The 13,543-nt window shown below is 53.5% G+C and overlaps 1 protein-coding gene and 1 long non-coding RNA gene across 2 annotated transcripts; both read left to right on the plus strand.

Moving 5' to 3' along the window:
- Window positions 1–882: 882 nt before the first annotated feature.
- On the plus strand, window positions 883–2,264 carry LOC108503897. Its single transcript, XR_001876924.1, has 3 exons — window positions 883–1,158; window positions 1,768–1,875; window positions 1,964–2,264. It is a non-coding gene; the product is annotated as an uncharacterized LOC108503897 (long non-coding RNA).
- Window positions 2,265–5,744: 3,480 nt separating this feature from the next.
- On the plus strand, window positions 5,745–13,507 carry ZC3H12A (zinc finger CCCH-type containing 12A). The gene is made up of 5 exons (XM_017828347.1): window positions 5,745–6,095; window positions 8,994–9,133; window positions 9,666–9,900; window positions 10,395–10,501; window positions 10,604–13,507. The coding sequence occupies exons 1-5, from the start codon at window positions 5,764–5,766 to the stop codon at window positions 11,620–11,622; spliced, it is 1,833 nt and encodes a 610-aa protein (XP_017683836.1). The 5' UTR covers window positions 5,745–5,763; the 3' UTR covers window positions 11,623–13,507.
- Window positions 13,508–13,543: the final 36 nt, after the last annotated feature.

Below are 13,543 nucleotides of genomic sequence, written 5' to 3' on the forward strand. Positions count from 1 at the left end.
GCTATGCTCGTCGGCATCCTCCAGGCATTGGGGAACGACCTTTCCCCTGATGTGTGGGCCAGTGAACACCTTGTCCAGTTGTAGCCTGAGCAGGTAGGAACACCTCCTGGCCCCTGCCTGCCACCACACTGACACCTCCTGACACCTCCTGAGTCATATCAGATCGCCTGTGACATCACGGGAGCCGAGCGGAGCTGTGGCTGTTTGTCTTTCTGCCCCGCTGACACACATCCGTCCCGGGGGGGGGAGCCGGCGCTGCCCCACATTGCGCAGCAGGCGGGGGTGGCACGGCCGGCACGGCCCCCACGCCCACACAGCCCCGTGCCCGGGTCCGCGCTGACCCCGCGCCCCTCCCGGGAGAAGGAGGAAATGAGTTTCCTGACCGGCAATGTGTGCTCAGAGCCAGGACCTCCCTTTCCTAACAGAAGCATTGGGGAAAACCAGCCTGTATCCCCAGGGATTCATGATGAGCCCACTTAGCTTTGGGAAGCTGTCCAGGACTTAACCCTTGGGTTTGGAACTTCAGCAGGGCCCATGAGGGAAAGACTGGAGATGTCCTTCCCTAACCTCCTGGGTGCCCAGAGCAAACACTCCTGCTCTGCTTTCAGTTCCTTAGAACAAAAACTGCTTCCCAGATGGATGTGACTTCTCAAGAGGTATTTGCTTAGCAATAGGCATAAATCTTCTGCTCTTCACATTGCTCTGGGTGGGATAAAATATTCTGTGACTGTCTATTTAAACATCTTACATTAATACCATGAAGTGTTTGTTCAACTTCTATTATTCTTTTAGCTCTGAAGTAGCAAATGCTCCCAGGCATGTCAGAGTACAGCAAATCCATGGCTGCAGACACTGCATCCAAACTAAACTGGGGCTGAGCAGGCAGGGATGTTTTTGGATAAGGGGACCGCTGACATTTTCCGGCAGAGAGGCTGTGGCTGGGAAGGGCTCAGCAAAACTGTAAATGTTGTTGCCACAGACACTTGCGCAACTGCTCGGTTTTCCCCACCATCATTTATTACTTCAGTCTGTTGCTTCTCTCTCCTCTTGATCCAGCTGTGGGAAACCCGAGGTTGCCCGGTGAGCCAGGAGCACAGCTTCAGAACAGAGAAGGGGTTGCCAGAGTGTGGATGCTCTGAGTGCTGCTGTTAGAACGAGGTGAGCACAGAGGAGAGGAATCACCAGATAGTGAATCCCTGATTCATCCCGGGCAGGGACAGTGGGACTTTGGTGCAGGGGTCTGGGGGAACCGCTTTCCCCGGCCCAGTCGAGACCCCGTGCAGCCCTCGGGACACCCTGGATGATGGTGAGGCTTCTGCTGCCTCTGTCACTTCAGCCCTCAACAATAACAGGTTTATAGCCCAAAAACCCCCAGGAGGTTGGCTCTTTTCCTTGATGAAAGCACAACAGAAAAAAATTGTCAGGGTGTGCCCAATCCATCTGTCACTGAGGAAATAAGCCCGTCCTATAACTTAATGCCATCAATCACTAAGACCAAAGGTAGAGATCAAGGCTGCTTACTTGGAGGAGTACCTAAGGCCGTGTCTAGTGAGGAACACAGTGACAGCCAAATAAATTTCCCTGGTGTGGTCCCTCAAGAGCCTGTGCACTCCTCCAGAGCTCAGAAACATGCCTGCTCCGCAAGGAGCCCTCGGGCCACGTAGGGAGTGTGTTACTCTGCAGAGCACTTACCAGGATCTCCTTAAAAGCCAGGGAACAAGTGCAAGATAGAATGTTTCAGAGAAAAACCCATCTACTTGTCTGCAGCTGCACAGGAATCCCAGACTGGTAGGTGAAGGCTGCGCTGGCAGGACCATGAGCAGTGTGATGGGGACTGCGGGCACGTGGGCTCAAAACACGAGCTCTGCATCATCGGTGAGCTTCTCCTCTAGTCCTCGCTTGCTACATTTTCCTTCTTTCTGGGAGACCTCAGCTCCCTTTTCTCCTCTGGCATCACTGGCAGGTAGCACTGGGGAGGTTGGGAGCTCCTGCCTGACGTGTGTGCAGGAGTGACCTTCCCACCGGTGCCTCCGCCGGGCACCCGTCCAACCCGGGGCGATGCTCGGCTGATGGGATCTGCCTTGGGCAGCTCGCCACGAGGCTGCCATCAGAGACGTCTCTGTCGAGGCCAGCCAGAGCAGCAGATGGTCTCTCAGGCAGCATCTCCGTGAACCTGAGTGGTTGTGCTGTGAAAACAAACTGCCATAAGCGGATGTTGCTCAGCTTTGCTTCCGGCATTGCTGCTTGGCTCTCCTCATGAGGAATGGTGACCCTCTTCCAAAGAAAGGGCATAAATCATCACTTGGTTTTTCCTTTAACTCCTGGATATGCTGAGTCCTGTGAAATAAATTATATTGCTCACTGTAAAAGAAAATCCAGAGGCAGCTCTGCCAGCCTCTTGAATCCCTGAGTTGCAGGTGACGGGAGGATTCAGTTCATCCCCAGGATCACATGTTGGTTAATGCAGTGAGATGAGCCATCAGGTTGCTCCACAGATGAGCAAGGCATTTAGGACACCAGAGCTGTTGGGAACACATGGATCCCAAGGCAGCCATCCCAGCCCTGTCCCCTCCCAGAGAGGCTGAGGCATGAGCTCAGTTTGGAGCAGGTACTTGAGCAGGTACCTCACTGCTCAGGGCTTGTCTACACAGGATTCTTAAGAAAGTTAAATTGAAGCAACTAAATCTAAAGTAGAGCATTAAAATTCTGTATAAAACTCATTCAGAATTAAAGTGGCCTTAATTCAGTTTAGTTTAGTCCCAAATGTTACTATATAAGGCCATTTAAATTATCTTTAATTAACATAATGGTCCCACATAGGCCATTATAAATGAGGTTTAATTAGCCCATTTTTAGAAGCGAGTTAGCTGCCTTGAGCTTCCACAGGAATGCAGCCAGGGCCACTTTGCTGACGGGGCTCCTGGTTGAGGCTGGTTAGCAGGAGTTTCATAGCACTGGCATGTCTTCCCAAGGAACTGGCACAAGGTCAGCTTCCTCCCCGCCAGCAGATAATAAGATTCTTGAATATCACCTATTTTGACTGTGTTAAATGTACGAGTGGGAGATGAAAGGCTTTGCCAGGGGACGAGCTCTTCCTTTAAAATCTGGGACATGGGAGTGGTAATCCTTAGAAAAATCCCTAGAAAAATGTGATGTCAGGATTTTATGAGACTTGTTCAGGAGCAAGGAACCAGGCTGGAGAAAAGCTGACACTGAGTCAGCAGAGAAGTGGCTGGAGATGGAGGACTGGGAGGGACTGAGCCCGTCCCTGGGACAGGGCTCCTCCTGTCACAGACCTCCTCGCTGTCCCCACTGCCTCTGGATGCTTTGGTTCATTTTTGCTTACCAGAATTCTCAGCTCAGCAGGATGAGATGCTGCTGCCCTTGATGCCCACCCTGAGGGCATCCAGCCTGGGTCTCACAGGCTCCTCCCTGGAACAGCCCTGTGTTCTCTTGGTCTGTGCTGGGGATTTCCACCTCTTTTCCTGTGGCCTCAGAGGCCTCGGAGGCACAAGCCCTGCTCAGCAGCCTGGCAGTGCCGGCTGATGGACCATCCTGCCACAGAAAGGGGCAGTGCAGCTGCCCAACAATGGGCACAGCACCGGCTGGAAGGAGAGAGTCTCGTGCCTTGCACATGGTGGTGAATGGCATTGGCACCTCTGTGATTCCAGCAGAGGCTTTGTCCTGGGAATCTCCATGTCCTCAGAAGCTGCAGCCTCCACCACTGCCCTTGCAGTGACAAAAAGAGCAGCACTTTCTGTTCAAGGTAGTTTGCAAACAGACTCATGTGCCTGCTGTCGCTGCTTTGCATAAATCAGGAGATCCAGCTTTGGGGTATTTCCTATAAGAAGCACATCTGTGGCCGTACTTTCTGGTGCAATAGACTTTAGCCTGGAAGCAAAAGCACACAAACAATGCTAAATTCATGCTGACTGGAGTAGATTCCAAGGGAAAGAAGAGTTGGGAAAGCACCTACTTAAGAACTGAGTAAGGATATTATCGCTGATCTGAATCTCACTCTGTGTGTGTTACTGTTGAGTACACAGTGCGGTTTCAGACACGGCCAGAGACAAGGAAAAATGATTGTTTCGGGGTAACCACAAGGAAGATGAATGCAAATGTATTCCTGTAACTGGGAGAGTTCCTCGCTCCCGAGTTGGGCTCTGGTACATGGCCCTAGGGAAGCAAATTTGCAACTACCTTCATTAAATTGTTTAGGGATGATTAATCAGAAGTCAGAGATGTGAAATTTTTGCACGTTGTGCAATGTTGGTTCAATCCCTGCAGTTCCACGCAGTCTGCAGGGGTGGTTTAGCGCCTGGCAGGGGACAGGTACTGGCAGGTGACAGACGCTTCCTGCCAGCGCTTATCTCCTCCACACGCCCGGGTTGATAAGCTGCTACTGGCTGAATCACGGCCACCTGCACCATCGGGATCCAAGTGGTGCAAGGGACATGTGGCAGAGACTCGGTCCCATCGAAGTGCACGGCCGGGGTGTGGCCCGTGCAGGCACCCTCAGGGCAGAGATGCTGCCACCACCCCGGCCGTGCTCTGCATGTCCATCATCAGGTCACTGGCTCTCCACTGTCACCATATGCTGTGTCCACACACCGGTGGCTGGAACTGCAGCTCACACAGAACATAAAAACCCACAAAGCCCTATTGCCGACATGGCCGAAGCTCGTGGCTGTGTCACACGTTCCTTCTGCCCGAACGCTGCCTGCAGCTCAGGCTGTGCTCAAACAGCAGTAGTGTGTCCCCAGGGGCCCTCAGGGCTGCGGGACTGTCCTTGCACCCGATCCCACCCGCTGTCCCAGCCCCTGTCCCAGCTCCCCCCCCAGGGTCAGCTCGTGGTCCAGGGCCTTGTTCTCCTGACAGCTCCAGACACCCACCCCAGTGAGGGGCAGCCCCGCCTGCCCCACGTACCCCACAGGGGCAGGGAACCCTCCCTTGGGAAGCACCACACGTGTGTTCAGAGCTCCGAGACTCTGTTACCGTGTGACACCCACCCCCGGCAGGGACGGTGGGACTCAGAAAGGGCCAGAAACGGAATTTCCATATTTTAACGTTTGTAACCAAGAGCTGGGAAATCCTATGGGGGACCAGCTCTTGTGCCCCTGTGCCGCAGGACCACCTGGGCTGGCTCGGGGCCCTGCGGGTCCCTCGGGGGCACGGGCGGCCCGGGAAGCAGAAGGGCACGTTTCCCTAGGGAGCGGCCCTGTCGGGGCAGGTCAGCCACGCCGCGACACGGTTTGCACAGGCCCCAGGTGTTCGCAGCCGGGGCCGCAACCGGGACGTGTCAGTGTCCGTGTCCGTGTCCGTGTCCCCGTCCCTGCCCCGTTCCCAGCTGCACCAGGAGGCTCCGGCGGGGCCCGCAGCAGCAGCAGCGGCGGGGCGGGCCGGGAAGGGAAGGGAAGGGAAGCGGCCGCCGCTCCGCCCCCCCCGCTCTGCCCTTTCCGCCCCGCGCGGCGCTCCCGGGCCGGGTATAAAGCGGCGGCCGCGCCCGCCCCGCTCCGGCCCCACGGAGATGCGGCGGCGGCGGCGGCAGCGGCCCGGTGAGCGCGGCGGGCGGCTCCGGGGCGGGGGCTCGGCCGGGCCGGGAGGGGAGCGGAGGTGGCGGGGCCGCTGCTGACGCCGCTGTCGCCCCGCAGGTCCGGACGGCGAGCGGAGGCCGCGGGTGCCCCGCCGGGAGCCATGAGCGCGGGCAGCGTCGCCCCGGGCTGGCCTGAGGCGCTGCCGGGCGCGGCCCGGCCCGCGGCGGGGATGAGCGGCAGGGAGAGCCCCGAGGGGCCCGGGGACGGCCCCGAGCTGCAGCTGAAGGTGGATTTCTTCCGCAAGCTCGGCTACTCCTCGGAGGAGATCCGCGTCGTGCTGCAGAAGCTGGGCCTGGGCGCCGACACCAACACGGTGCTGGGGGAGCTGGTGAAGCACGGCCCGGCCGAGCGGGACGGCCCCGAAGCCCCGCCCGAGCCCGGCGAGGCCCCGCTGGTCCCCCGGGGGGGCGCCGGTAACAAGTCCCCCGCGCCCGGCCCCGAGGAGACCGAGAGCGACAACCTGAAGCCCATCGTCATCGATGGCAGCAACGTGGCCATGAGGTGCGTGCGGGCTGGGTTTGTGTGACCGCTGGGTCTGAGCTGTGCCAGGCGCTCGGGGGGAAAGCTCCCGTTCCTGGCTCAGAGCGGGCACCGCTGGGTGCCCGGGCGGGGGCTGGGAATACTTTCCGAGGTGCCTCGCCAGCACGCACGGCTCTCACGCGGACGGGCTGGTCCTGGCACGGCTCTGCCCGCCCAGAGCCAGCGGTCACGGGGCAGTGACGAGGGCAGCCGAGCTTCCTGCGAAACACACGTTTCCTCTTGTGCTCCAGCGCTGAGGGGATAACTGAAGGTACATTGTCCTCCTAATCAGTGTCTTTGTGTAAGTTTCCGTGTCAGGAAGTTGCTCAATAAATAATTATAGGGTTAATTAGAGAAGACTTTGTAATACGGAGCTGTCTCCTGCGTTGGAGCCCGGTCTCCAAATTGTGACTCTCGTAGTTTGGTGAATTTCTGTACAATGTAGAGAATGAAGTGTTGAAGGTGTCACCAAAGCAGGGCTGTGGCTCATCCTCAGCATCTTGAGTGTCCTGGTGCTGCTGGCACAGGTCCTGTCAAGACACTGTGACCAGAGCACCCAGAATCTCAGGGCTGTATATTTATTGGTGTGGTGTCCCAACTTTCACCCTGGGTTTTGCTCCCATGATGGTGAGCATTGCCTGTCCCCACCCCAACCCCAGCTGCTCCCCACCTCTACTTGGGGTGGTCCTGGGCTCTCTTTAATGCACCAGGTTCAGAATTGGGCTCTGAAAGCTCTTTCTGTTGCAGCTGTTGCAGAAGCCACTTCCTTTACTGTGTATGTTTGTGTGCAGATTTTATAAAAAATAATCCTGGGTGCAGGCAGAGCCTCTATATGTGCTGTGGTAGGTTTGTCTGAGGTGAAAGTGCTGCCCGGAGGTTGGTTTGCAGGTGTGGTTTTTCTCCAAGCCCTGGTTGACAGTTCTGAGAACAGGACTGAGAAAAGATGGGGCACAGTTGGCTGTGCAGCTGGGGCAGAGCTCAGGGCAAACAAGGAAATGGGGATGGTAGTGGAGTGTGAAAGCCATGCCCAGGGTCCCTGCAGGAGAGCCTGTTCCTATTCCAGCCGTCTCCACAGTTTTTCAGGCACTATGGAAAATGGCCCATTGTGAGCTTGGGCTGATAAGTGACTCTGGCAGCGAAGTTTACCTTGGATAAGTGCTCGAGCTTTAACAGCAGGATTGGGTGTGTTTGTGGATGAGGAGCCTCTTACCTGTCAAAGTTATCCCAAAATGCAGAGGGGAACTCACAGCAACCGTGAGTCAGGGCAGGCCAGAGCCCAGAGTCTCACAGGAGAGAAGCAGTATGGCTTTCTTTAAGCAATTTGCTAGAAGGGGAATTCCATTCTGAAACTTCCTGTATTGATGGTGTGATGTTCCCTGCTGATTCATTTGCAGTGTGTACCGCGGCCTCCCTCAACAGCTCTTGACAAACTTATGCAAATCACAGTGGAAATTAGTTTTTACTTCCTTCTAAGGGAATTTTTCTTTGGCTGCTGCCAAATCAGATCAGCCCAATTAGCTGCTTTCTGGAGGTTTGAGGTTGGTAGCAGGGACTCAAAACCTGAACTAAAACTTACAACCCACCAAAAAACATTGGGTTTTTACGTATCCCATTAAAAGATTACATGCCTGGATATTTATAGCTATACTCATCTGATGTTAGAGAAAATTTTTAGAGCACCTTCTGATGGTGACTGTGAGCCTTCTGTAACTTGAGATTTTTATTGGAGATATGTTAGGCATCTTTTTCTATGTTAGTTGTGTTGCCAAGTGTTTTAGTTCTTTTAGAATAAATATCTTTGTACAGCTCTTCAACTTCCTTTGTAGTTTCAGCGAGAGGGTGAGGCCAGGAGGGGAAGTGAAGTTTCTCTGTTGTGGTGCCTCTGCAGGAATGGCTCGGGGGAGGAGCCCACTGGGCTGCTGAAGGCTGGGGGGAGCTGAAATGTCATTCAGGTGTAGATGGGAAGAGTAAGACTTGGGAGAGGTAGAGAAAATTCCTGAATTCTAAAAGCAGCTACCTTCAGTGCAGTGCATGTTCCTAGAATGCCCTCAGGGAACGCAGGCTGCTGGATCCCCAGAGCCACAGACCGGGCTGGAATACAGAGAAGTTGAAAGTTTGCCAGAACCATTATCAGCATAAGAGCTGATTGCACTGTAAATACTACTGCTTGTAAAACAGGAGAGGTAGTTTCCTCTTAGAAGTTCTGGAAACTTATTGATATGACCTAGTGAATAATTAAGAAGCATTTTTGCGTTGGTACGTGGCTTCTGACATGGTTGTCAAACTCTGTTCTTCAACTGCCATGAGCTGTTCATTCATCCAGCACTGATCATGTTCACAGGAGATGCTTCCATTTTGTGCAAATAGTGCATTTGTAGCTGAATTTTTGAGCCAGAATGTAATGAAGAAGCATAAAGAGTGCATAAAATATCTTGTTTTCCTGAAGTGATCATAACAACTTTGCAAGCAAACTGCCAGTGAGGGACCAGTGCACCCTGGCAGGGGACAGCCACTGGCATTAGCTGGCAGTGTAGAACTAAGGGGGTTTGGGATCACATTGTGCTTGGGGCTAAAAATAACCATTGGGAGTCCAGGGTTGAAGCAGAGGCTGTTTCAGAGCAGCTGCAACAGTTCCAGCTGCTCCTTCCCAGTGAGGATTTGGGTGTTTACTGGTATCCTGAGGTGCTGAAAGGAACAGTGAGGTTGGGCAGGTCTGGGTGAGGGTGTTTACACGAGACAGGCACCCAATGCTGCCTGTGCTCCTCAACACTTCACTGAAGCTTGTCCAACTTGCTGGCTCCCTTTGCTTGGTGCATTGCCTGACTGGTCTGTACTGAATAAGGAAGTTAATGAAATCCTTAATTTTCTCCTTTGCTGCAGCCATGGGAATAAAGAAGTGTTCTCCTGCCGAGGTATCCTTTTGGCTGTCCAGTGGTTCTGGGACAGGGGACACAAGGATATCACAGTCTTTGTGCCATCATGGAGGAAGGAGCAACCCCGACCAGATGTACTCATAACAGGTGTGGAAACATGAAAACCAAAAGTAGCTTTTCAGGCTGACTCTCTATCACTTAATGAGCTTGCAGAGTTCTGCCTAAGTCAGTAATTAACTTCAGAATGGAAGGTCTGAGTAGTAGGAGATACAGCGAGCCGAGCTGACCAGGGAGAATTAGTCATTAACTTCTCTCCTAAGCAAGCTTTTGCCTGAATCAGCTGGAGTAATTCTGAGAACCAAATGTAATACTGCTCTGCTTCATAACTTTTTGTCTCATTTCTTGATTTTCCCCCCCCCTTGAGGGATATACTTTGTGCTGTATTTGACTGAAGCATGTTTAGTCAGAATTATTCAAATTGAGGGGAGTTTTCTCTGAACTTGTAAACATCTGAGATTTCTGAGTGACTTGGAACAGAGGTGATCGAGGTCGAGTACAGTCTGGGTTGTGCAGAGATGGGATGACTTCGCCTGGATTTTGTTGTTCGCTTCCAGTGACACTCTGTGTGCGTGAAGGCCTCTGGGCTGTGCGGGTGTGCTCACAGCTGTGTGTGTTCCAGACCAGTACATCCTCCGTGACCTGGAGAAGAAGAAGATCCTGGTGTTCACGCCGTCCCGGCGGGTCGGGGGCAAGCGCGTGGTGTGCTACGACGACCGGTTCATCGTCAAGCTGGCCCACGAGTCCGACGGCATCGTCGTGTCCAACGACACCTACCGGGACCTGCAGAACGAGCGGCCCGAGTGGAAGAAGTTCATCGAGGAGCGGCTGCTGATGTATTCCTTCGTCAATGACAAGTACGGCCCCTCCTCCCGGGCTTTGGAGAGAGGTCCCTGTGGGCCTGCTGGCTTGTTTTAATGAAGCAAAGCAAGCGATGCGTGAAAAGAGCGAATGCTGGTACAGAATTAAAAAAAGCTGGAGGGATACAAAGGCAAAAGGAGTTGGAGGCGTCTCAGTTAGCTGCTCGTGGTGTGGAGCCAGGAGCTCTGTTGTAGTGAAATTCCCAGGAGAGCTCCAGGGCTTGATTTCCTCACAGAACAATTGTTAGCAGGCCCAGCAGCAGGTGCTAATTCTGGTCAGCAACTGAGCACTAAACCTCTTCTGTGCTTGAAGGGAAGCATTTTGTGCTGATGTGGACTGGGTGACAGGAGGGTTATCTCTGCAGAAAATGGGAGAGCTTTGTGGGGCTCAGATAGCTTTTAATATTCAATGAATTTGGGGACTTTGAGAAGAAGAGAAATCCTGACCCAGGAAAGTGAACTGTTCCTGACTGAAATTTGTTTTTCTTTAGGTTTATGCCTCCAGATGATCCCCTAGGGCGTCATGGCCCCAGCCTGGACAACTTCCTCAGGAAGAAACCTGTGGTGCCAGAACACAAGAAACAGCAGTGCCCTTATGGTAAGATGCCTCCTACATGTGAAGGATGAGGTGTCTGTGCAAGTGTCATTCACAATTTAGCCAAATCCAGCTGCTCATTCCATGCTCTGCCTTTCCTCGCAGGGAAGAAATGCACTTATGGAATTAAGTGTAAGTTCTACCACCCTGAAAGGATCAACCAGCCCCAGCGCTCGTTGGCTGACGAACTCCGTGCCAACGCAAGGCTGTCTCCAACCAGATGCACCAGTACCAAGGAGGAGAAAAAGGGCAAAAGAGTCTCCCAGGCAGAGCTCTTGTGCTCTGCGCCCACGGAGAGTGACAAAAGCTCTTTGCAGAAGGTCTCTGCAGACAGGAAGAGCTTGGCCCATAAAGCCAAGCCCAGTGACGTTCCCCTTCAGGCCAAAGGCTGCGTGTCAGGGGGTGTCCCCCTGAACAGTGGGAGCCACAGGTCCTCTGACAGGTACCAACAGCCTCACATGGACTCTCTGTCTTATGTCTCTCAGGAGCGTCTTGACTCAGGCATCGGGTCTTTGGAGAACCAGCTGTCTGACATGTGGCCTCACAGATGTACCAGTCACTGTGATCATTCCCATGCTGAGCAGGTGTCTGTCTGCAGCTGTGGTAGGCAGAGACCCGTGTACCCACATTCTCCCAGCTTAGAGCAGAACGATCTGGTCTCTTACAAGCCCGGCTCCCATAAATCTTCCTCCTCTGGTGCTAGCTTCTTGCAGTACAGCCCTGAGGTCTCTCACTCAGGAGCACCCCGCTCTTTCTCGGGCTATGGGGTGCCCGTGCACCCGGGCAGTGCGGGGCAGTTCAGCCTGCCCAGCGAGTTCAGTGCCCCCCCGGCCCCCTCGCGGGAATTCTGGTCGGAGCTGTTCCCGCTGCCCCAGGCACGATCCCCCGGGGCCCGTGACCCCCGGGCACTGCAGAGGGGCCTGGGCCCGGCCTACGGGGACTCGGGGCCCTGGGCTGGCTCGGAGCAGTTTGCAGAGGAGAGGGCCAGCGTGCACATCAAACTGTGTGGCATCTTCCACCCGCACCTGGTGGACGCCGTGATGAGCCGCTTCCCGCGGCTGCTGGACCCCCAGCGCCTGGCTGCCGAGATCCTCACCTACAAGGCTCAGAACCCGGGCTTGTGAGGGCAGCCGGCCATGGGGAGAGCTTGAGGGGGCTGTGTTTGCCTCTGCAGCTGCCACAGGTGCCTTCCGAGTGCTCCTCCTTATTCCTTGGGAGTACCAGAGTCCAACTGGGTGCTGGGTGCCAGATGTGGGGTGCTCACAGCCAATTCTGCTCTAGCTGTGACCGTGTGCCCTTCGGAGAGGTGAGAGCACCTGGGGTCCCATCTTCCCCAGGGGCTGCTGAGTGGGAGCAGAGGCTGCAGAGCAGGATTGTTCATTTGGGGTTCACGAGAATCTGGCACACTCTGAATTACTGCAGTTGTCCAGAACTGGATGTGTTCTTGCCCCTCCCATTACCTTCAGTTTTGAGATGGCTTTGTGCACTATGGAGCTAAGAGGGAAAACTCGGGGAGGCTCTAAGAGAGAGGGGGATGCTACCTTTGCAGTGGCCTGTGTCTGGTTTATGAAGACCCAAATGCATTGTCGAAACTGTTCTTAGCTCCTCACTAAGCCTCTTTCCTAAATCCCACCATGTGGATCTGTAGCAAATGTTGGGTTGTAAATCCAGTCTGAAGATGGGTTTAGCTGACTTTAATTTGGTCTTACTGGTGCACTTCTTTAATGATGCTTTCCACAACCCTCCCACCTCAGCTTTCCTTCCTGAGGTGAGGTAATTCTCCCACAAGTGCTTAGAGAGCTGCTCAGCTCCTGGAGACCAGGAGCCAGGAGCTCAGTCCTTACTCAGGAGTGGCAGACACTGCTCCAGAGCTGCATGTGCTGACAGCTGCAGTGTCAGAGCAGGGGGGTGACCTGAGCACCCTGTGGGTGCTGCCCTGGGACAGTCACCTTGCTGGTCCCTGGCCCAGGCTGGCTCTGTGCAGTGCTGATGAGGGTTTATGATGTGCCTTTTGCCTTCAGACAGCAATAGAACAGCTGTAGTCACATCTGGACTGCTGCCAGGGCCCTTCCTGAGGAGTCCTTAATATTTCTCTCTGTAAAGCTGTTGCTTCATCTTCTTCCTCACCAATGTTCCCCCATCCCCTTTGGCTGTGCCCAGCTAGAGCAGCATCCAGAATTGTAGAATAAGAGTTATTTGGCAAGACTGTTCCTGTTTCATTTCCTCTTACTCTGTAAGATGTTTTCTACTGTAGATACTGTAAGAGATTTTAAATATGCAAAACCAGTTGCTGTAGTAATTGGTTCTGGTCCTGGAATTTCGCTGTGCTTGGGACGCAGAGATGTTCCTGGCACTTGCAGGCCAGAAGCAGTTGATTTGTTGATACACATTGTATCTGTGTGTGTTGTTGTTTTCTAAATACAATGCGCCCTTCTGTGGTTAAACCAAGGTCGTTGAGTGGCAAATTAGGAAGTGGAGAGTGGAATGCAGCTGGTCCTGGAACCCTCCTGGGAACAGTGTTGCCCATTCCTGCTCTTCCCTCTTATGTCCGAGGAGTGACCTGCCCAGACTGGCACCATGTGCCATGAGACCACAGGGACACAGAAACCTGTATACCTGGTTAATAATGATACATTACAAATTGGTAATGTTTCATGTTAGTAAGCAAAATGCTTCTTAATTTTAAGTAACCTGATACTTTGCATATTTGTAAATTACAGGAAAAATGGTTTTTAATGTTATTGTCCAGCACTTTGCTGCTTGCAGTTTTACTCAGTGCTGTTCTTGCCTCAGCCATGTGTTACTGGGCGAGGTGGGTTTGCGTTCTGGTGGAATGCTGGTATCTGCTGCTTCTCTTGCAATCAGAAGATTAACATTTTGTACTCCCCAGCTGACACTTGCTGAATTTTCTGTATCACTATGCAGTATAGTCATGTACCGAGTGGCCATGTGACAGCCATGGCAAAGGAAGAACTGTGTTATATAAATAAAAACTGCTGAGTTGGCATATTTGGTCTCTGGTGGCTTTTTGGAGGAACATTCAAC

The sequence above is a fragment of the Lepidothrix coronata genome, unplaced genomic scaffold (assembly GCF_001604755.1).
Source record: "Lepidothrix coronata isolate B3197 unplaced genomic scaffold, Lepidothrix_coronata-1.0 Scaffold147, whole genome shotgun sequence".
Classification (NCBI taxonomy): Eukaryota; Metazoa; Chordata; class Aves; order Passeriformes; family Pipridae; genus Lepidothrix; species Lepidothrix coronata.

What these genes read in the sequence shown, in the direction of transcription:
- ZC3H12A (XM_017828347.1), top strand. Translation starts at nt 5,764, where the DNA reads ATGAGCGGCAGGGAGAGCCCCGAGGGGCCCGGGGACGGCCCCGAGCTG. An exon ending in GGCAGCAACGTGGCCATGAG is followed by an intron (nt 6,096 to 8,993) that starts GTGCGTGCGGGC and finishes CCTTTGCTGCAG; the next exon opens with CCATGGGAATAAAGAAGTGT. An exon ending in ACCAGATGTACTCATAACAG is followed by an intron (nt 9,134 to 9,665) that starts GTGTGGAAACAT and finishes TGTGTGTTCCAG; the next exon opens with ACCAGTACATCCTCCGTGAC.